The sequence below is a fragment of the Athene cunicularia genome (genome assembly GCF_003259725.1).
Source record: "Athene cunicularia isolate RWA chromosome 2 unlocalized genomic scaffold, athCun1 chr2_part1, whole genome shotgun sequence".
In the NCBI taxonomy this organism is placed as follows: Eukaryota; Metazoa; Chordata; class Aves; order Strigiformes; family Strigidae; genus Athene; species Athene cunicularia.
Window position 1 is genome coordinate 46,799,952 of NW_020799095.1, and position 22,192 is coordinate 46,822,143.

Consider the following 22,192-nt stretch of genomic DNA (forward strand, 5'->3'; position numbering starts at 1 on the left):
TCACTTTGCTGGGCGAGGGCAAAACAGTGGCTGTGAAACTTCTCTGGTAATTGATTTGAGGACAGTTCAGTGTTGAGTGGTCAAATAAGGTCAAAGGATGTTTTTGGTGTATGTGAGCAGCAGCTGAAGTCTCAGTCATGGGCAGCAGCATCTTTCCATTGGGATTAAATGTGATTTGGCAGAAAAATATGTGTGAACAGGGAGGGTTGAGGGGGGTGGGTTTCATCGTGGCATCGCTGCTAGCACCGAACACTCACAAGGATGATGTGGGAAGATGAACCCCCCTGGCTGAGGCTTTGCCTTGGGGGCCAGCTCTGCCTATGAGTGAAACTGCATCCTCTCTACAATCGTTTCCTTCCAAAATAATAACAACAACAAGCTGCAAAAAACTAAGCTGCTTCTTCCTCTTCCCCCTCCAAACCATATTTCAGGGTCACTCCCTGGGAAGAGGCTTCCAAAGGAATGACAGTTTTGCTTTTTGGAGGTGGGAGAAATGCACACTTTCTGGAAAAAGCATAGGGTTTTTTGGTGGTATCTAAAGATCTTTGTTGGTGCATATTTTGTTCCCTCCATCTCCCTTTCTCCCCACCACTTTTATTTGTAATTTTGCCTTACAAAGCAGAGTTACCTACCCAGGCAGACACAGGGTGCAGCGTGCTTTCTTCCTGTAGTAGTAGTAAAGGTCACGCTTCCCTGCAGTGGCTTTTTTGGCTGGGTTATTTTTAACTCAGAACAGCCCTTCCGTGCTTCTCCTCTCCCTTGCCGTCACATTCACACACGACAGAGTCTGCGAGAGCACGGCAACAAACAGGTTGCACTTGAGTTTATTTTGTTGTTATTATTTTGGTTTGTTTACTTTTTTTTTTTTTAAATTTTTTTTTGGAACCGCTGGGTCTCTGCGGTTGGGTTGCGCCTGGTTGCTCGCCAGCAGCTATAAATAGTGTTGTGTACAAGCAAGAAGTGCCTGAATGAGGTTGAGCGGCAGGAAAGGAAAAGCCCCTTTTGGCTTCCAGCTGGCTGCCAGCCAAGCAGCGCATTGCTTCAGCAGATGAGTGTTTTGAGGTAGCGTGGGAAGGAGAGAGCAGTGAGTAAGATGGTCTTTCTCTGGTTAGAGGTGTGTGTGTATGTCTGTGTGTGTGTCTTTTGTTGGGGTTTTATTTTATGAATGGCTGCCTGCGGGCAGGGTGGTGCTGTTGGCAGGGATGCTGCAGGCTGGGAGCGGCTTCCTACGGAGTTTTGATCCCTCCCAGTGTTAATGGACAAGCCTCGGGAAAGGATGAAGCGGTGAGGATGCTGTGGAGGATCCCTGGCAAGGTGGCACTGGGTTGGGAATCAGGTAGGTTTTGGTTATGATTTTGCCCCGGCTGATGATGTGTTTAACAGTGGTCAAGTTTCTTCTCCCTTTTTTTCTGCTCTGGAAACCATCACGTTCAAACTGGGGTGTTGCACTTGTTTATGGGGGTCCCATTTCTGGCGCTTCTCATGGCAGGTCATGATCCTGGTAGGTTTTGGACGTTTGAGCTTGGGAAGTGGGAATAGCACCTCTGCAACGCGTGGGATGGGGCCATCATGCATCTCTCCCTTTGCCCCCATCGTATCTGGGGCTGAGCCACTGGTTGGGCACCTCAGAAGGCACCCATAACCCCAAAGCCGCTTCCTTGCACCCAGGCTCTTCTTTCCTAAGGCATGGTGAGGATTTCTTGCATTACTGTAGCACCAAGTGGACCCCAGTGCAATTGGGGCTGTGCAAATAGACTAGAAGGAAACACTCACAATAGATCCTTGATAAATATATTTTTTCCCCTCAATGCACAGAAAACCTAATTTTAATCAGGGACTTTTGTTTAAGAAGTCTTTTATCTATATAAATGTTAAAGAAGAAAATAAAAAGTGCTTTTAAGTGCCTTATATAGAAGCCTGTATTAAATGGCATTGTTACTGTTGAATTAAATGAGTTTTTATCAGAAAACTTAGTGATACTTTTTCAATAAAGCCTGTATTGGGCTGGGGAAGACCTGACTTTTCTCTGTCCAGTTATTTCAGCTATGCTGAAAGGCTTTCTAGGAAGAGCCGCAGCTCAGCCTGGAGAGCCTGCCAGGTTTGTGGGAAGAAAAGAGGATGAGGGGAGAGTTTGCTGTCTTTGGCTGTCAGTTTTAAAAAGGAAAACAATAAAAAACACCACCAAATTTCCTTTTGGAGTATAGACTGAATTTTCTAAGTTTAGTCTGAAACTTGAGTATTTCAATGAGTTAAGAGATACTAAAACCAGGGGTGAAAAGTAGAAATATTTAGGGAATTTATTTACTCTGTCATCTACCTATTACAGTTTTTTTGCAAACTCAGTTAGAAACATTTATGCTAAAAAATTATATTCTTCAAGAAGTAAAATTAATGACTTATTTAACCAGGTGAGATTTCTGATGAATTAGCACTAGAAAAAAATAAACAGGACATTAGGGATCAGCTGATGTGCTGATGAAGCAGTGTTAGTTTTTAATAGTGATGGTAATGAGTTAATGATTGCTTATATGGCAGAACAATATATTCAAATGTTTATGACTGTCTGTTGTGCTATGAGTTAGCAGTTACTGTAACCATTGCTGCTCAGAATAACCTCAGACCTGCAGAGTCTGCTTCAGAAAAGCCATATACTGTGGGGTTTGCTCTCGCTCTCTTAAGTGTTTTGGGGACTTTTTTTTTTTTTTTTTTAAAAAAACCTTTCTGCTAATTCTGTTTATCATCCTACAATGATGATAATGCAGCATTAATTTAATAAATAAATCAATCTCCCTCTTTTTGATTTCATAGCTATTCAAATGCTATAGCTGCATTATATTGCTGGATATTTTTTTTCTTCCTTCTGTAATTGAATAGTCTCAAAATCCAGAAGCAGCGCTATTTATTTGAACTGTTTAGAGGAAAATTAATTGGGCTATTTTTATGATTGGTCTTTTGTGTCACAGTCTTATTTTTCACTATCTGATTTATGTAGCTAGAGTAATAAGGCAAAAAAAAATCTGCCTCATTTGAATTGCTGATATTTCTTTTACAGAGGTTTAGGTTGGCATTCTGTAATTTCTGCTTTTGGAGCAGGAGACAGAGAGCTTGTGCTGAACTTTTATTTTGCACGGTTGTGATATCGGGGACGCTTTGATCTCCCATGATGAAGTGTAAGATGCTGCAAAATAAAGGGCTGCTTGAGAGCCTGAGGCGGGGGGGTTCCCCCCTTAAATTCTTCAGGCAGCTGCATCAGACTGGGACCTTCTGGAGGGAGTGGGATAAAGTGGGGGCCACAGGCTGGAAATGCCATTAGGGGAATTTGAGTGATGAAGGTCAGCAGAGGCTTTCTTTAAACCCAAGTGAAGGTTGTGACCCCCAAGTTCTGGTGGGGCGCCGTCCTCTTTGAGATTGCAGGATTGTTCCTGGATGAAACCAAGATGTGGAGGGCTGTCTTCTCCCTTTTCCAAAGTAGAGAATTTGTTCTGCATGGTGGTGTTTGTTAACCCAGGTCAGAGATCAAATGCCAGGCTGAGCTGGGAGTTTGCAAATGATAGTTTGGGAAGTCTGGAAATAAGTGGACATGGGAGCACCACCTTTAATACCAGATTTGAAGCTTTCTCCTGATTTGTGTTTGGGAGGTTTCTAGAGGTGCTGCTGCATTTACTTGAGCAAACCCAAATTTACTAGGGGGGGGACTGCCTGGCCATGTGTCTGTCCCTGATGACTTGGAATGCCAAGAAAACAAGTTGTCTTGAACCCCTGGGAAGGAGACATGGGGCTGATGTCTCTGCCCATACTAAGGAATGGGTGACTCTTCAAACCCAGCCCTTGCTCGGCTGCACCCAGCTTATCTTCTCATCCCCCTTTTTTTTGACTTAGCAGAGGAGTTAAAGCATGACGTTTTATACTTTGTTTTGCCCATAGTGGGCAGCTCTGGTTTGATATAATCCATTTAAAATGTTGAAAGGTGGTTTTTTATTTTTTAATTTTGCAATTGTCATATAGATTATTTGAAGCTGATAATTATCACCAACTCGTAGTTCTGTCCCTTTCCTCCCCTCTCCTTGAGCGAAGGTGTGTAAGGACGTGAACTGGGGTGCAAAGGGACTGGTCGCCCCTCCAGCTGTTCCCTAGCATCACCGAGATGCTGAGCCACAACTGAGGTCACTGGAGGAGCCTTTTCCGACAGCAAGACCTTGTTATCCAGGGAAATGCTGTTATCTGCAATAAAATGCTGTTTATGGTTTTTTAGCTAATAGCCTTCTCCCCTTACAGTCACAACTGCTGGAGGAGTTAAATCGTCCAGCTTTAAGGAGATTGAGCCAAGCGAGGTACTTGGAGCGCTGCTGCCACTGTCCCTGTGAACTCTCCTTAGTGGCCTTTGCTTATTTGTGGCAGCGTAGCTTGTTGATAAGGAAGTGTTGTCCTTTAATAAATGAGAGATAGCAGATAAGGACACATTAATAAGGGAAGGTGCTGCATGAGAAACAAAAGCACTTTGGGGGCCATTGGCTGTGTTTCTCTTCCTGTGTGGGCTTTGGTGCACTTGGGGACTGCACAGTTCATGTAAGGGTTGTTAGGAGGTTACTATTAGTGCTGAGGCTGAAGTCTGGTTTGATTAATTATGGTACAATACCTCTGTGTTTTACATGGATTTTTTTAAAAACTGTATTAAATGTATTTTTTAGTTAAAACATCTCCTGATATGACACTGTTTCTCTATCTCTTAAGCTCCTAATGCATATAGTTAGTGAAGGGAGACAGAAGACCTTCTTGTGATACCCAAGTTTCGCTGCTCCAGAAGGTTTTCAGATCTCCTGGTGCAGCTGAGAAAATCATGGATCAGTAGCAAGAGACCGGTTGAAACCACAACGCTTGTTTAAACTACAGGCAAAACAAAGTATGAGACTTCATTCTTTAACTCCTCTGCTAAGTCAAAAAAAAAAAAAAAAAAAAAAGGGGGGAATGAGAAGGTAAGCTTGTTCCCATTAAAAAAGCCCCTATGGGCATATTGGTTTTATAGCTGTTACGGCCATACCTGAAGGCCAATTTTGCTTCATCCTGTTGATGAGAGGAAGAATGAAGCAGTCACTGGAGCTCTGGGCACAGGAAATCCCAAGTTGATCCCCTGCTGTCTTGCAGGCTGTCCCCTATGATCCTTGGTTAAGTCGCTTTACCTTTCAGTGTCCCAGCCCTTAGCCTGTATGCGCAGAAAATACTTTACAGCTGCACTGGGAGGCTGAAAGTAGTGTATCACTGTTTGCAGGGTACTCAAACTATTTAGTGGAGATTTTGTATGCACCCAGTATGTGTGTGCTGAAATTCTCTCCTGGTTATGTGTACAAGAAATTGTGGTTGTGATAAACCGACATGTATATAAGGTACTAATTTTCTTAGGTGATCAGGCTGCATCAGTTTGAGTTGGGTTGAAGGGCTACCAGGTCATGACAAGTACATTCAGTATGTGAAGAACAAGATGCATCCCTGATCAACAAATCTCTTCTTTGTTGCTACTGTTATGTACTACTTGTGTTTACTTATACATACACACATTGAAATTATGGAGAGGGTATTGCAGGGTTGTTTCAGGAGCAAACCACTGTAAGTGATGTGGATGCCTGTAGTCGCTAGAGAAAGTGGGTTGCAGGCATTGCCAGATGCTTTCTCTCTTTGAAACTTTGGAGTATGAGATTGTACGGAGTTGTGTTTTTGAGACATGCAAAACAGTGTATTTGAATGTACAGTGTAATTAGCAGTGTAATTGGCCTTCTCATTAATGAAGGCCTTGATTTTGACATCCAAAATAGCATGCTGGTGGTTGGGAAGAATACATGTTGCTGTGGTGGGGTTGCACAGTGTCCCTAATGTCTGAGTTGAGCACCACTGGTCCAGGGTGCTCCGGCAGAGCTGCCATAGGGATCCCAGTGAAATATGTAGGTCAGGGATGCATGCTATTAGGAGAATGATGTAGGCACACTGCCATGGAGATAGAGGTTAAATCACTGTGGCCTAATGCAGATTGGCACTAAACCTTGCCAAATTAGATGTTCAACCTTTCCTCTGTTAGAGGTTGCATTAACCATTGGTGTAATTAAGAAAAAACAGTAATTTTACTCTGAGAGAATGGTTGAGAGGGGTCTTGTACCTTGAGTTGCAAGAGTGAATAATGTGAATGTCTGTCAAATTCAAGTGTTCATACTAACAGGTTTTTACCAAAAATGAGTCAGTAGGGAGAATTAAGTCTAGTGCCAAGAAGAAGTTCCTGCTGAAAAATACCATGGCCTAAAGAAGTGGAGAAGATGGAGTATGATTAAAAGGAAAGGTAAAAATACTCTTTTTGTGAGGTGTTGACGATAATTAGCTGTTCAGTGGTTGCTTTAGCTGTGTCAAATGGGCATAGGATCAGACCCCACTGGTTTCTGCTTCTAACAATCAGAGGAGATCCTTGGGAAAGTAGTTTTTATGCTGGGTTGCCTTTCTTCTGCCCTCTTTCTAGCAGGTTGGAGCTCTGCTAGTTGTAAACTTGGTCCTAAATTAGCTTGTTTTTAATTTTGTGCTATGTTTTTCTGTTTTCTCCATTGAAGGGGGAGATGTCATCCTCTAACCCTTCACTTAGAAGCAAGCATAATGCAGGTCTCCTGAGCAGAGATGGTAAAGGGAGTCAGAGAAGGACATTAAGTATCAAGCACCTTCTTACTCTTTCCTATTTCTCTCTCTTTTTTTTTTTTTTTTTTTTTTTTTTTTAAAAATGATTTAAAGCAGCTGAGCCATTTAAACTAGATTTCATTTTTGCTTGTTTCTTTGGCCCCGCATCATTCATTTGCACCAGTGAAGTCTACTGGTCTGGAGAGGGTAGGAGCTCCTCAGGAGCAATCGTGCTGATATAGTGACCCAGACCTTCACTGTTTTTTATGTTTCTCCTAATGATGCTATTTTTTTATTTTTTTTGAAAGCTTCTTTCTGCACTAGTTACTTGATGTCATCTCAGCAAACTGCAAAACTAAGTGCTTTGGCTACAGTGACTTTGCAGTGTGGGAAGGAAATGGTTTGGGTTTTGTGTTGGGATGAGCTGTTGAATACCTGATCATTTCTCTGCCTGGTGAGCTGTCCCATTGCAACTCCCCATGGTGGAAATAACACAAGTATATGCATGGGGATATGGAGGAGGAGAACATCTATTTTCTTGGGCTGAAGGACCGGTGTCAGGGGGAGAAAACCTGTTTTCTCGGGCTGGAGGAGCAGTGCAGATTCAGTGGAGGTAACAATCTACTAGAGAGGTTACAATCAGCGGGTCTGGAAGAAATCTTCAAGTGGAGTGAGACTATCAGAAGCCATGTAGTTACTGATAATCAACCCTAGGCTCTGTGAAGATGGTCTCAACAGCTGTGCTGGTCCTTTCATCTCTTCAGGATGACCCAAGCACTGTCACGGTTGTTGAGGTATCACGAAAAACTCCCAATTTAATGGCATGGTCCTGATGGCTGCAACATCAACCCTAGCTCTGCCAGGCACAGCCCCTGTGGGTGTTGTTTGATTTGACAGATTGAAGGTGCTCCTTCAATTAATGCTGCATCATAGTTCGCTTTCAGTAACACAGGAGGTGTCAGCAGTTTTGTTTACGAGCCTCCGTGCTCTCCCAGTTTAAGTCATTCCTGACAAAAGGAAGTTTAAATGCTTGCATTGATTCCTGGCTCCGAAGTGCAAAATATCCGCACGTGGCAAAGACGCGGTGATTTTTCAAAGCAGCCTAAAGGATTTAAAGTGCTTTTAACATCTCAGGCGCTGAGCTCTCAGGCCTTGGACCACTGCTTTTAAGCATCCGTATGTCACAAACAGATTTAGAGATAAAATGCTGGAGGCTGTTAGTTCTCTCAGAGCATACTTTACTTATTATTTCTTTTGAGGAAAGCACGCTTACTAAATTTACCCTTTGTAGTGTTTAGAGATTGATATTCACAGATTTGGCCTTTCTAAAAAGCATGTTGTTTTTTTGTAAAGAACATTATGGCTTAGAAGCAAGATTTCTGGAGACTTTTTCATAAGTCTTCTCCCTGTCGCTGAATAAACTACCCAAAAATATAGTCCTTAACAATTTAATATGTGATACAAGTAAGAAGCCAAGATGCTTTCTAGGTTTTTTTTTTTAGGAAACCAAAGTTTTTAAAAAAAGTAGTTAATTTTTTCCACTTTCTTGTGGACTTAAAATGTTCTGTACTTGAATGCTTCCTTTGAAACCTTTTTGAAAAGGCTAATTCTGTGTTTGCTGAAAAAAATGGGAATATCATGTACTAGGAAGTCCCAGTATTTTTGAAAAAAACGTAAAAGAAAAAAACATTTTAATTTGAAACTATTTTACATGTCAGATATATTGGAGTTATATCATATTCATCTGCAGTGGGTCTACCAAAATAGCCTAGATGATTGTGCTGCTCCATCTGGTTATTATCTTGCTTCCTGTAATGTCCCTTTGCCACACTGTTGTGGCCAGCCATGGCTGACAAAAAACTTACTGGAGATTCCTGAAGATCTGCTCTGTTATACATTACCAACTTGTCACGGACTCATTTAACAAATTGAAAATTAGCCAAATGCTTTTCAAAGCCAAAAGTAGCCTGAGATGATGTCTATGCATCATACCAAACAGCTCTTTTTAGTTCCTTAAGGTGACTGACTCCAAATACTCCTCAGATTATTAATTGTGCCCTAATAAACCTGGAGAGTGATCCTATAAATTTCTACATGTTCGGGGGTCAAGCAGTGAAGTCAATATTAATTAATAGTCAAATGCAGTGTTTTATTTCATGTAATCAGCCTCCTGACAGTGTGAGCAGTCTTGGAGGTTAGTTATGCTCGAAGAGTGGGAGCGATGCCAGAGCATCCTATGCTCTGTTGTTATAAAACAGGAAATAATCTTGAGCTGTTGCATGTAATAGCTGTAGATTTAATGCATTGCCTGAAATACTCCGTGCCCTCTCATAAAGGGCAGTAGTAGTGATGTTCTGGTGGAACTCGTGGTGGTTTCTCCTTGCCCTCTCCACCAGCTCTTGGTGCAGGAGTGTTGCAAAACTCAAAGCAACAGAAAAATTTGGCTTTATCGTGGGGGCCGGAGAGGGGTGCAAAGACACAGGTATCGGGGTGACCTGAGGTGGTTGGTAGCTTCAGTGGCTTCATGGTGTCAGCTCCAAGGCAGAAGGTTGCTGGGAGAAAGGAAGGACATGTGGAGAAGGTCTGCTTGTAGCCAGATGGAAAAGGAGAGGGGCTCTAGAGGGAGGGAAGAGGATGCTCTAGAGGATGCACCTGATGTCAGCTCTAGTATAAACTAAGTGACTTCAAAATTATTTAACATGCTCTGCTGGGAATATTTAAAGGATTACAATTCTTTTTTTGAGGGAGAGTTGTGTTTGTGTACCTGGACTGTCAGATTACTGTGCTCAGATGCAAATCTATTTATTTGAAGGAGTGATCTATAGATTATTCTGCCTTTCAGTAGCTGATCTGCAGCTCCTGGCAGTTCCTCATAAACTCTTCTCCTTTGCCTGGCTGGCAGTTGGCATCTCACCCAAATTTGGCAGTGGTTTAGAGACATTCTTGGTGGACAAGGGTAGACAATATCTAAAACTCATTGCAGGATGTTTGATAATAGAAAGCCCATCTTGTCCAAAAGTTCTTTCTTTACTCACGTTCATGCTAGCTTGAAACTGTAACATACCCCAAATGCCACCTTTCACCCCCATAAAAGGGCTGAGAGGGAAGAAAAAAAAAAAAAAGTATTTTCCAGGCTGATACACAGATTCTTCTTAGCCGAGGATATTTGACAGTGCAAAGATGGATGCTTCATCCAGGTATTCATGTTTTCTTCCCAATCTGTTATTAGAGTGAATTAGGATACCTTTTGGCTACCATATTTTCTCCAAGCGGTAGGCTTCTCATGTTATTTATGTGGGATATGTCACCTTATTAATTATACTCCTATATAACCTTATGGAGCTGTAGCAAAGTGTTCCCCAGCGTGAGGAGGATTCACATGTGGTGGAGCCGGGCTGGATCCACAGCACTCATCTCTGAACCTGCGCCATACTTCATTCTTGGGGAAGAAAAATAAAAAATTTTGCAGAGATTTGTGGCCGGTTAACCCAGGCAATACTTAATTTTTGTGGAAGAAAAAAAGAGATTTGTGGCCAGTGAAAGGTTTACTATTGAATTTTTAAAATGCCAGGTATATACACATGTACGCATAAATACAATATGTGAATATAAAATAAACATATATTCACTGCCAGTACTATTGATGGTACATTAGTGTTTTAATTTGATTTAAATAACATTTTGCCTTCTATCCTGTTGCAGCTGGAGTTGTAGTCTCCAGGTTGCAGCGTCCTCAGTGAAGTCCCACACTGTAGGGCAGCTTGGTAGTGGCCCTGCAGAGTAGAGCCAAGCATTATGATGTTTCCAAAGCAAAACTTCTCTTAATTTTTTTTCCAGTGTTGAAGCTGATCAATTAATTCAGAGAACATGAAATTTTGATTGAAGTCTACCGGTGTCCCAGTTTTGGCCCCTGTTCAGTGGAACACATCTCGCAATTTTAGTTTAGACCCATTGTATTTTATATATATTGTCTTAATGTCATGGTTAAGGCCTTTGCTGAGAGATATGGACTAAAGCATGTTGTCTGAATGCTCTCTGAATTGGGGTTTTAAATAACATTAACCAGATGTTAGCCAGACTATTTTTGGGGAGACATGTAGATGGAGGGTAGGAGTGGCAGCTCTTTCTGTCATCCTCTGCTTTTTTAACAATTAAGGACACAGTTGTTCATCCACATTTCTATATCCAGATGCAAATAAATGTTCTCGATTTTAACCATTTTTCAACAAAATTGTTTAAATCCTTTCTCAAAGCTTGGGCTTTAGTTCCACAAGCTCTTCTTATCCCAAGTTTCCCAAAGGAGATGTTTGGCAATAGTGTTATATGTCTGCCTGCTCTGCTTATGCTCAGCCTTTTGATGCTGGTGCCATCCATGGATAAAGTTTTTAAAGGTGACGTGTTTCTACAGTTATCTCGAGAAAAGGCCTGCTGTGTTGAAAAAGTTGTGCTTCTGCCATCTTCTTGGCTGGGTGTTTTCTCCCATCTGGACTGTTTGGGGTGCAAACAATCCCCTGTAGAAGGGATTGCCCTGTGAGTCAGCCCTCCAGCAACCTGTTCAGCAAACTCCTGGCCTATAGGGCATCCCAGTGCTGGTGCAATACTGCATACTTCTACAGTTGCTGCCTTTTTCTGCATTTTTTTTTTGAGTAGTGTTTTGACTTCATCTCTGGATGTAATGGATTTTGTGCAGTTGAGGAGATAAACTGAGAAGCTCCACTTAAAGGTACCTTGTTGACAGGCTCTCCACCACCGCAGGAGTGCTTTCTCTTTGTGGTCATATATGGTTTCTAGCCATAGTGGCCGAGTTTCGAGTGCATATTGTTGAGCATGTCACAAGGCTTTTCAGTTGGCGAAGCGCATGTGCATGCAGGACCAAATTGCACAGCATTACAGTGGGTTTTCTTTTAATGCCAGCTACTTCAAAACATTTTAGCTAGATCCCTTCTTTCTACCTTGGTGCAAAAGCAGGAGAAATAACTGGAGATCGATTAATTTGTTTGGGAGGTGGGTTTTTTGGGGAGGGTTTTTTTCTTTTAATCCATGGGACTGAAAATTGATCTTGGCTTCGGTGGGGATGAAGATGTATTCCTGTGGTGTGGATTTAGATTCAGCTGCAATCTGCTATGTCTTCTCCTAATGAGAAAGCTGCCTGCCTCCTCTCTCCTGTAGTGTTTCTTGCTCTGTTTCTTGTCTTTTTTAAAAATTATTATTTAAGCGTGTACCTTCCATAAAGCCCAGCAGTTCGAGCATTTTTCAGTCTATGTTTAAGCACATGCTTATGTGCTTCCTTGGATAGGGAAGGATTTAAGTCCCAAACTGCCACTTTCCCTGAGAACTCATCTAAAAAATTAACACAAACCTCCAGCTCTGTGCTTTACTAAAGGACCAAATATATTACATAACTATACCCAGTAACCCTTCGTGTGCAGACAGGTATTTAGGATAAGACCACCCACCCAGCTGGTATTTTTTTTTCACTGATATTTCTGTATCTAAACTTGAGCTTTTATTGCTGCAACTGTTATCAGCCAGAGATGAGGTGGCTGTAATGCAGAGGGAGGCTGCTTTTTGAGCTAACTTCTCTGTCACGGGATAGGTTTGGGTGGATGGAGGCTTATTAATGCCTGCCATTGAGTTTGAGCATTCATGCCTGAACTCCAAGTGTCATTTTTTGTGATGAGGAGGCAAAAAAGCAGCAGCAGGAGATGGTTTAACTGTTGAAGTGATGGTGCTACATGGGAATAAGGGGCATGGTGGGTAGGAGTCTGGGGTGCCCACCTTGGCTGCGTGTTGTTCTCCAGGATTAGAAAGATGTTATAGACCTTAGCCTTAAAAAATACTTAGACACCTCAATATCTTGGCAGGTCTGAGCCTTAGAGCTGGTTTTCCAAAGGATGTCAGACCCCTTGTGTGATTGTTGGGTTTAGGCATTATCTGCCCAGGCTCCTCCAAGTTTGCAATCGGGTGTTGGAGTTTGGTCCTCTGTCTTCATCCTTGCTTTTACCAAGTGCTAAGAAGCTTTGGGTGGGATGCTGAAACACCCTTTATTCAAATTGGGTCCCTACTGTATTTTCAGGAAAGCTTGAATGCACATGTGGGGAGAGGATTTAATGTGAATGCGCCCTCTGTCAAAATCTATATTAAATGGAAATAGGACTCACTGAACTCCCCTAATCTCTGGTTTGTGTGCCTGAGCGATGAAGGGAGTCTTGGCCTACTTTGAAACGAGAGGAAGGGAATGTGTAAGGGGAAGCAGGAGCTGGAGTTGCTAGGGAAACACGAGCAGGGATGCTTGCATGGCTCTCACCTGATCCCTGCTGCAGTAGCTCCGCCGCACAGGTTCCCTTTCATACAAGTGTCATGTAGCCTCCCAGGTGACTTCAGGGTCACAAAAATCTGTTTAAATTGTCCCCTCCGGGTGCATTTCTTCATCAAGGCTCGAGGGGCAGCAGTAGTGACCAGCAGGATCCCAAGGAGATGGAGGACACATGGTTAGCCCCTGGGCTGCTCTGGGGACCCTCTGCCCATTGGCATCATGGCCAGGTCCCAAGGGTTGTATTGGAGAATGAGGCAAACATAGATTTTTTTTTTTCCTTCTGGTATCACTTTTGGAGAATTGCTGAATCTACCTTGCTAGGAAGAAATTCAGTGGTTTCTCCACTTGTGCATGTATTGCAGGTTATGGGGATGATGCTGGACCCATCTAGGATGGCCCTGTTTTCATTGCTCCTACAACTGTTGTTCCTGTTTGTCACTCTGGACTATGAGTCCTAGAGTACTTTGCTATTTGAATAATTTGTGACAGGCCATGTACCTAGCGCTTAGCACACCCCGTACCAGGAAAGATGACTTTCATCGAATTTATGATTATGCAGGTATTTTCTCTCCTGCAAATGTTTTATTTATTGCAATGGTTATTGATAGCTGCACTTACCAATTCTGTTGAGGCAAAACAACCTTCTACAACTGCTTTTTGTTTTTTTGTGCATGCAGAATAAAAATCAATCCTGGCAAAACCTTGAATATCTGGATTCCTCTTGGCTTCCCCACTTTGTAAGATTTAATAATATCTTGTAAATGTTTTCATCAGCTGCTCCTGTGTTCTTTAATTGAGCGCAGATGAATCTTGAATAAATGGGTTTTGTATAACTTTTTTTTTCATGTTTAAGCAATGATGGGTACAGTTTCAGCAGTAAGCACTTTTGGGGGATGGATGTGGGTCTGTTTGTAGTGTGATTATTTTCTTAAATTTTAAGAATTAAATTTAAGCTTAAGAATTAAACAGTTGAGGAGGGAAGCAATTGAAACTTCCCTGTGCTGGCTGGCTCCTTGGGAAGCAGTGTGTACTGTGCAGGAATTGGAAGCAGCTGGCTTTGCTTTATAATTAATCAAGGGAGCAATTATCTTGCGATAATCTTGCCCCCTTCATCTCCTGTTGCATAAGTAAACAGAACTTCAGCTTGTATAAATTGAGTTTTGGCCTTCCACCTTTTGCTACTAGAGCTGAAAATTCAGGCATGCTGTGATGACCTGCCTCTCCATCGGCTCTGGTCTGTCATCCCCATCACTCTGGGATGGCGCAGGAAGGGGCTGAGCTGGGCTGGCTCTGCCAAGAGCAGTGGTGGAGCTCATTGACAGCTCATGGGTGAGCTGTCCCTGGCTGGGTCAAACAAGGACCATGTTTTACAGCCAAACAGCCATGTGGGAAGGTGTATGTGGGTGCTGCGGGGCTCTGACTGCATTCCAGTAACTGGTTTTTATTTAACAAAGCATTTCTGGCCAGAGGCTGCTGCTTTGAGCTTCAAACAGAAGAAAGGGACCAATTAAAAATTGAAAGGCACCTGCTAAGGGGTGGATGTAGGGCTTGCACTGCGGTGCTGCAGAGTCAACATCTTGTGTTCAGTAGGGTGGTGCTGCGTGAGATGAGCTCAGATTAGCTGAAGTCTCTTTAAGCACCTTGGCTGCATCTGAATTTGCAATGGACTTGGGTTGTGGTTGGCATGCACACGGCCTGTTTTGGGGCAAAGCCTCAAATCCCTTTTGGCCAGCTTGCCTGAGTGCTGCCAGGGGGTCAGCATTCCCACTTCCGCAGATCCCAGCACCCCAGGTTAGGGCTTTGCCTTTACAGAGTGCTTTCAGGTCCCATTTAAGAGGAAGGAGAAGGCACATCTGAATAGCAGTCTGCATTAATCTCTGATTTTATTCCTTACCATTCCCCTGCAATATCTTCCTGCTGGGAAGGTGTAACCACGAGCTGGAAGGAACTGGCTCCTTGCTTGTCAGTGGTGCCAGCATGGCCCGTTTACTCACACGGACGCGGGGGATGCTCAGTGCCAGCTCCTGGTCAAAATATATTTGGTTTCTAAATTAAGACGGGGATTCTGCAGAAACACTTGGCGTAGGTGAGTTGTAAAAAACGTTTTAAGGGTAACCAGGTTATTTATACTCTGCCTTATGTGTCCAGCCTGTGTTTGTGCTGCTAAGTTGTTTATGTTTATTTTGTGGAGGAAGGCTTCTGCCATAAATACTCCTCTAACTATCAGTCAGCAGCAAGTGAAGGGTGGCCATAGGGCATGGTGTCCAGCTTGGATGGAGGAGTCTGGCTGGGGAGGAGGGTTTGAATGGGATACAACCCTTTCTCAAGGATTGTATCGTGCACTATATAGCAACTAAGAGGGAGCAGTGGGCTGGTGGTGCAGAGATGAGTGGTTCTGCCCTGCATTAGGAGGTTAGGGCGTCCACGTGTGTGGGTGTCCCCAGCCTCCCTCCGCCATCCCTGGGCAACTTCATTTTAAACACTGGAGAGATTTTTCGGGCTCCTTGATCTGGGAGTGATTACAGGTTCATGCATATGATACTTTTTTAGCAGGGGTTGGTGTGTTTATGTGAGCTCTGCTGTGGTATGGCAAGGATTCCACTTGTGAAGTCCCTGGAAAGTACTGTTTAATATACATTTTCCTTCTCTGGACGTAGGTATGATCTGGCCATTGGGCACTCAGACTAGTAAAAAGGATTTGGAGGTGCCGCTTTGTGCAGGAGTAGAGGAAGAGGTTTTGGCAGGAGCTGAAACCCATGGGGTATTAAAGAAAATCTGTCTTCCCATAAAATGTCTGCAAGGACATTTATACTCACGTTTGTCTCATGGGCTCTTTAGTGGGAAAGAGTTAAATGTCTTCCCACGTGTGTTCATTGCCACAGCTTTGAGGAGGTTTCTCTTCTTCATGAAATAAACACAGCACGTGTTCAGCTAAAAATATTGCAGGAGGAATCTTTCCTTGGCCACAGCCCCAGTAGGGGAGAGCAGCTGTGTCATGGGGATTTTGTTTGTTTTTAAACTTTATCTGTCTTCAAAGTGATGCTGTGGCGGTCGTGGGGCGTTGGGAGAGCAAAAGTCCCCATTGACCTTTTGCATCTGAGAATGGACATGGACTAGGACTTCTTGGCAGCTGTTTGCAACGTGGGTTGAAGGAGGCTATTGGCTTTGTTTGCAGTTACCTGCAAAAGCAGAAAACCTGGAGGTTACTGGGATGAGTTGAACTTTGGTGGCTGCAGGATGGAGCTTGTCATCATGACGATCTGCTGCTGCACAGAGGTGGAGGGCAAAGAGAGGCATCTCAGCCTAACTTTTTGTAGGAATCAATTCATGACTGAACCTTCTTCATCAAGCAGGGCACCCGGTTCACTGTGTTATCGGGTAAAATGGATATTGACCCTGCGAATCGACTGTCTTCCTCTAACCATGCGTGCCTTTGATCAGTTCACCGCTTTTGAAAAGTTAAACCGCTCCCATGTGTCTCTCAGTGGGGAGGGATTTCTTACATTTGGCTTAACCTTCTACTTTAGGGCCTTTTACCTCTGCAGGTAATTTCAGTTTAGTGTTTTCATTCTTAAACCTGTAGTGTGGGGTTATTGCTGTCTTGATAGATTTGCGGTGTGGGATGGGGCTTCATTGCTGCCTGTATTAACCCCACAGGTGGATACTGCTGCTCATCATCATGAAGGTGCTGGGAAGCTGCACTGAAGGTCTGGCATGCCCTGTGCTAGCTGCTCCCACTTGCAGACAGATCATTTTAAATGGTGCTTCACTTTGCATTGTAAAAGCAACCCTCGGGTCCTTTTTTTCTTTTTTTTTTCCTTTTTTTTTTCATTGCTGGCCAGTCATTTGCCCACCATCCCAAATCCCAGTTGAGCCCTGATGCTGAGGGGCAGATGAGGCAGAGAATGTATTAAGCCCAATGATTTCCACATGAGCAGGGCTCTGTGCCGGTGAAAGAAGTGAACTCATTGCAGAAACCTCCTAAGAACAAAGCTTTAGAGAAAGGATCAACCTTATTAGCACATTTAAGGAGAAAGGGGGTTTGTCACTGTATCAGTTTATGCTTCAGCACATTAACATTGTAAATCTCTTTGTGGACTGATTGATAAAAAACTATATTTACTTTCCCCCCTAAAAACACAGAAAGAAAAAAATTAAATCCCCAGCACATTAGTTTGCTGTAAATCTTTTAAACAAAGTTTATGGTGTTTGAAGGTTTGAAGACTCCTGCAGTTAAAATGATTTTTTTTTTTTCCCAAGTGATCTTTGGTTTCCCAAGTATTCTTCTGGCCTTTTCACTTGAAAAGGAAAGGCAAACTTTCATGAATTGAGCAGGGGCATTCTTTGAATGAAGTGAGGGTCAGTGCTTCTCCAGGCTTTTCTTCCCATTGTTTGAAGAATACACTGAGGATGGTAGGAGCAGATGTGCTGTTTCTATCTGGGCTTATTCTGCCCCTAGTCTGGATATATATGAGCTGCCTTTGCATTAATTCCATCTAAGTCTACATTACTTAATGTATTGAGGCTCTTTGTAAGCATAGAATGAGGCTGTCCTGTTACAGTGTTGGTACTTTACATTGACACCATCCCATTTAAAAACAGCAGCAACAACTAAAAGGATGAAAAATACTGGTAGAAGGAAAAATCAGTGGAATTTTTTTCTGTTTAGTGATTTATGTTGTGGGATGTATACTCTGCACTTATGACCCCCGACAGAGGTGTATCTGCCATGCAGTCCTGCTGTAGCTGGGATCAGCAAACTTAGCCAGCTGTGTTAGTGATGAGGTGAACTGATGCAGCATCCAGCCATTGACTGCTGAATGTGAAATGTTGTTTGTGATAGTACCCGCCGCTGGGATTTAATTCTAGCAAAAAAATTTAAAAATGTGGAAAGTAAAGATGATTGTATTTAAAGTAAGTGTATGTGAATGATTTATCTGTATTTCATAATACACGGAAAGATTAGCCATGCTTTGAGCAGTAGACTACTAATGTCTTTTGTTTGGCCAGTGACTCTCAATTTAACTGTGCTATAAATGAAATGGAGAATGGATGCTTGTGGTCACGAATCTTTTAATGTCAAAAAAAAAAAGAGCATGTTTTTTTATTAGGGCAGAGGCTAAGCAGTCTGGCTTTGGAACAGAGATGCTGCATTAATTAAAGGCAGACAGAGACCTGGCAGATTTTTTTGTTCTTTTGGGGGAGATCCTGCACACAGGCACCTACTTCTGACTTATTCATATGAACACGAAAATCTCTGCCTTGTGTTAGTTACAGGCATGGCATCCTCTGTTGAGGTCCGTCCCATCATGGAAATACTGTTGTCACTGCATGTTACTAACTGTGTTCCTGCTGTGTATGGCATCTTTTAAGGTAGTTTTTGTCTCATGGGTACACATCATTGCAACCATTGCCTCAAGGACAGTATCTCTTTCACAAGGACCATATCTCTTTCACCTTCTGAATCTCTCATCCTCTTGAAACAGAACAATTGTTCAGTGGAGAATGTAAAGTACATCTTCATCCCTACCTGCCACTAATGATAGAGGGGGTTTGTTTTGGTTGGGGAAAAAAGTATAAAATGTGTATAATTACTCATCTATTCATCTCCCTTTCTGTCCCTTTCTCTTACATTGTTCATGCATGCATGTGGGATGCAATTTACCCAGGGCAGTCTCAGGTCTATGCAACACAGGGCAGCCATGAGAAATCCCACTTGCCTGAGCAGTGACTCCAAAGAAGCAGGTTGTGGTCTGCTTGTCCCCTTGTAGGAGGCAAGGAACGATCTTCATCCCATGAAATGCCCATGTGGAAAATCTGTGACATGTGTCCCTCTTCCCCAGGGCGGGGTTCATACTGGGAAGAAATCCTGGTTTGCTCTGCTGGAACTGCCTTTGCCGCAGCCCCCTCTTAATTCGGCTTTATCTGGAGGAAATTACTGGTTTGCACCTCATTCATTATCAAAAAATATCCAACCGCAATGAGGCTGGATTAACTCTGGCATTTTACAAGGCCAGCTGGGAGAAATGCTTCATGATTAAGTGAAGCTAGTTTCTACCCAAGCCATGTGTTTTACTCTCCAAAATGTCTCATTCTTGGAGGGCAGGAAATGTATTTCTCACTTTCTTTCTGACAAGTGTATCTCGAGAACAGGGCTAAACTATAACCAGTCAAACTTACTCCATCCTCTGATTAAACAGAATTGGAGAGATGCTATCTTCAGTAGGATTTATGATGGATTTGTGTGCTTGGAAGATGCTATGTGATACCCAGCCATTGGTTGACCATTCAGGGAAGCAGCTCGATGACAAAAGGAGTCACCCAGCAGAAGCTTAATGTGATGGGCTTGAGATTTTGTAGACATTAAGGTTGTTGAAGAGGACTGTGATGCATTAATTTAACCTTCTACATAGCACAAACAGAGGAACTATATCTTCTGATACCTGCAGCCTGTCTTTTTTCTACTGGGTACTCTTCAGTTTTAAAATCTGTTCTAAGATAAGAGTCTTCTTAAGCCTATAAGATTGCTTAGGAGTCAGTAGAGCTGGAAACAACACAGTCGGCTGAGAAACAAAATGATACTGGGTATATCAGTTCCAAATCCTGCGGGGATACCCATAATGTGACAGAGACTATTGCTACCAATGGAAAGCTCTGCCGAAGGAATGCGGCCAAGAAATCTGACTGTAATGAAACCTAATATCCACACTGGTGTTTGAGTTGAAAACCATCTGCTTGAGCTCTCCTGCTAGTCCAGTGTGAGAAGTTTGTGCGCTTCCAAGAGGAACTGTGGAGAAGTTGTGTCCCCTTCATCTATAAATGGGAAATAAGAATCAGGAGTTAGAAATCTTCCATCCTAGGATAATGAGAGAATATAGCATCATGAGAAAATACCTGGAAGGCGCATCTGCCTGATACAGACAACTCCTCTGAAAAAAAAAAATGTCCATCCTTAATCCCCTACTGAGAGTGCCCTGAGTTTGGAATTCTTGTTGTGACCCAGAAAACATTTTGCGGATTCACTGGGCTTCCCTGTGCATTGAAATGTATGAGAGTCATTTGCTTTCTAGCACTGCTGTGGCATGCTCTGTTCTTGCCACCCCTGGGGTGGATGGTTTGCAAGGTGGCATTTGCCAAAAGCACTTGGTATTGACTCAGCCCTACTTCCAGAAGCTAAGTGAGATACCTGCTGAGGCACTCGGAAAGCCCCTTCTGGAGTTTCTCAGGTCTGTGGGGACTTCCACATGTGCTTGGATCTTGCTGTCTGCTGCTCTTTGACACAAAGATTTTGTGGAGAGCAGATAGTGGGGATTCCTGAAGACTTTTAACTTCTGTTCTGCAGCGGTTCTCAGTATGTCTTGCCTTTATAGTAATGATCCTCCGTTCAGTGGAACTTTGGCAATGTCATTGGTGTATGCCAGGAAGACAAGGAGGGCATCCCTGGAGCTGTGAGTGGGGTTTTTGGTGTTGACAGACTCAGGGCAGTGGCTTTCTGGCTTGCAAACTCCTGCCTGATGAGCAAGAGGACAACCTGCAGAAGGGGACAAGACAGGAATTTGGGGGAAGTTGTATGCAGGCAGCAAGTCCTGGCACCAAAACACTGGGTGTGATGGGGAAGATGTCCTTGTCTGAGTGCTATGCTCTTTGAGTTTTCGAGTGACTTTGAGTCTGTGCGGGTTGCTCTGTCCTTCACCAGTGAAATCGCATCCACGTGAGGCTTTTCTCCAGTGGCACAAACCTGCCTTGCACTGCTGCCAACAGCTCCTTGGATGCTGCATTGGGAAGAGCTCTTTGGACTGCTGTTGTAATGCTCTCACTCAACACATAACCTGTGTTTGCCTACCTGGTTTAAAGTATTACTAGTTCCTGAATACAGAAAGTATTTGCAGGAACTCATTAGCTTTCCTGCTCTTGAGCACTACAGCTTTTAAGAAGTGGCTGCTAAAGATGTGGTCAGATATGCTATTGAAATTTAAATGCAGTAAGAATTTAATGTGAAATAGCTGCTCCTAAATTGCTGCGTGTATGTTGATATTCCTAATCTGGAGCAGAGATTAATTTTTAATCAGTTATATTTCATTGCAGTGTATCCACGAGGCTAAATTGAAACAAAACAATATTATTCTGGGATAAACATGCTCGCCTCCAGGTATTCAGGAGGAACGGGAGCCCGAACAGCCCTGCTGGAACAGCTCCATGTGTGCACAAGCTGCAAACTGATTGCAGGCAGCAATCGTCTGCTGTGATTTTAAGAGGGAACCCATGATGTGGAAAATCCTTTGCAGCTGATATGTCAGTCATACCCGAGGATCAGCCAGGAGGGAGGGATAACAGCACGTTTGCTTCCCAGTCGAGGGCGAGCAGCTTGCAGAAAACTCAAGTAAAGCTGGAAATAAGCTGCTGGAACTTAATGGGGAATTGCAGTGTGGTATACAAGAAGTTATGATGTTAGAGAATACGAAGTAAAAACACTTGGAAAAAAAAGAAATGAAGACAGTGCTCCTGATGCTTAAAAGCAATAAGATTGATCAAAATTTCTTGCAAACCACCATTTTCTGGGGCATTCACATGAGGCCTGCTCTAAGCTGGTTCTGTGACAGGTCATTCTGCGGGAGCTGTTTGCACTGAGGGTTGTATGAGGGGATGGGGAAATTTCAAGGTGGTTGTGAGAACTTACTAGTCTAAAAAGAAATATAAATCTATGGTAGGTATAAGTGGTCACTGTATTTTCCCCTTTTAACATGCCTGAGCTGAGCTCCTCTACCCCTCTGTCACCCTCTCCTGTCTCAGTGTTCGCCTGCATGTGTGGCTCCAGATGTGCCAAAACAGAACTGCTCCTCCTTGACCCCTTCAGCCAGGTTTTGGAGTTGGAAGAGAAGTTCCCAGATGGCAGGGGTTGAGTTCTGTTTGGGATGCCTTCATGCCAGCAGAGGTTTCCATGCTGGGCTGCTTCCTCATCCTCTCCCTGCTTGCTCTGCTGGTGTGGTGCCAGCGGTCCCAGGCAGGTTGGGTGGCCCCGGTGCCAGTGTCCCTGCACCCAGTGCGGTTGTTGCTGGGCAGGGCAAAGGAATCACAAGTGCTAGTGGCACCTGGGGTGTACGGCTGTGGGGCTCCTGAGGCTGTTGTGCTGCCCTGGGTCCTCTAGTTGAAAGCAGTGCAGGATACCATATTTTTTTTTCATAGAGTTAGTTAAGTAATGCATGTTTCTTCTTTCTCCTCCCCCCCCCCCCC

At 43.3% G+C, this 22,192-nt stretch overlaps 1 protein-coding gene across 1 annotated transcript in view; it reads left to right on the forward strand.

Moving 5' to 3' along the window:
* Positions 1-1,266: 1,266 nt before the first annotated feature.
* ACVR2B (activin A receptor type 2B) overlaps positions 1,267-22,192 on the forward strand; it is a 59,638-nt gene continuing 38,712 nt past the window's right edge. The window contains exon 1 of the mRNA XM_026842414.1: positions 1,267-1,336. Within this exon, the coding sequence (XP_026698215.1) occupies positions 1,291-1,336 (46 nt within the window). The 5' untranslated portion in view covers positions 1,267-1,290. The remainder of the gene's footprint in view (positions 1,337-22,192) is intronic.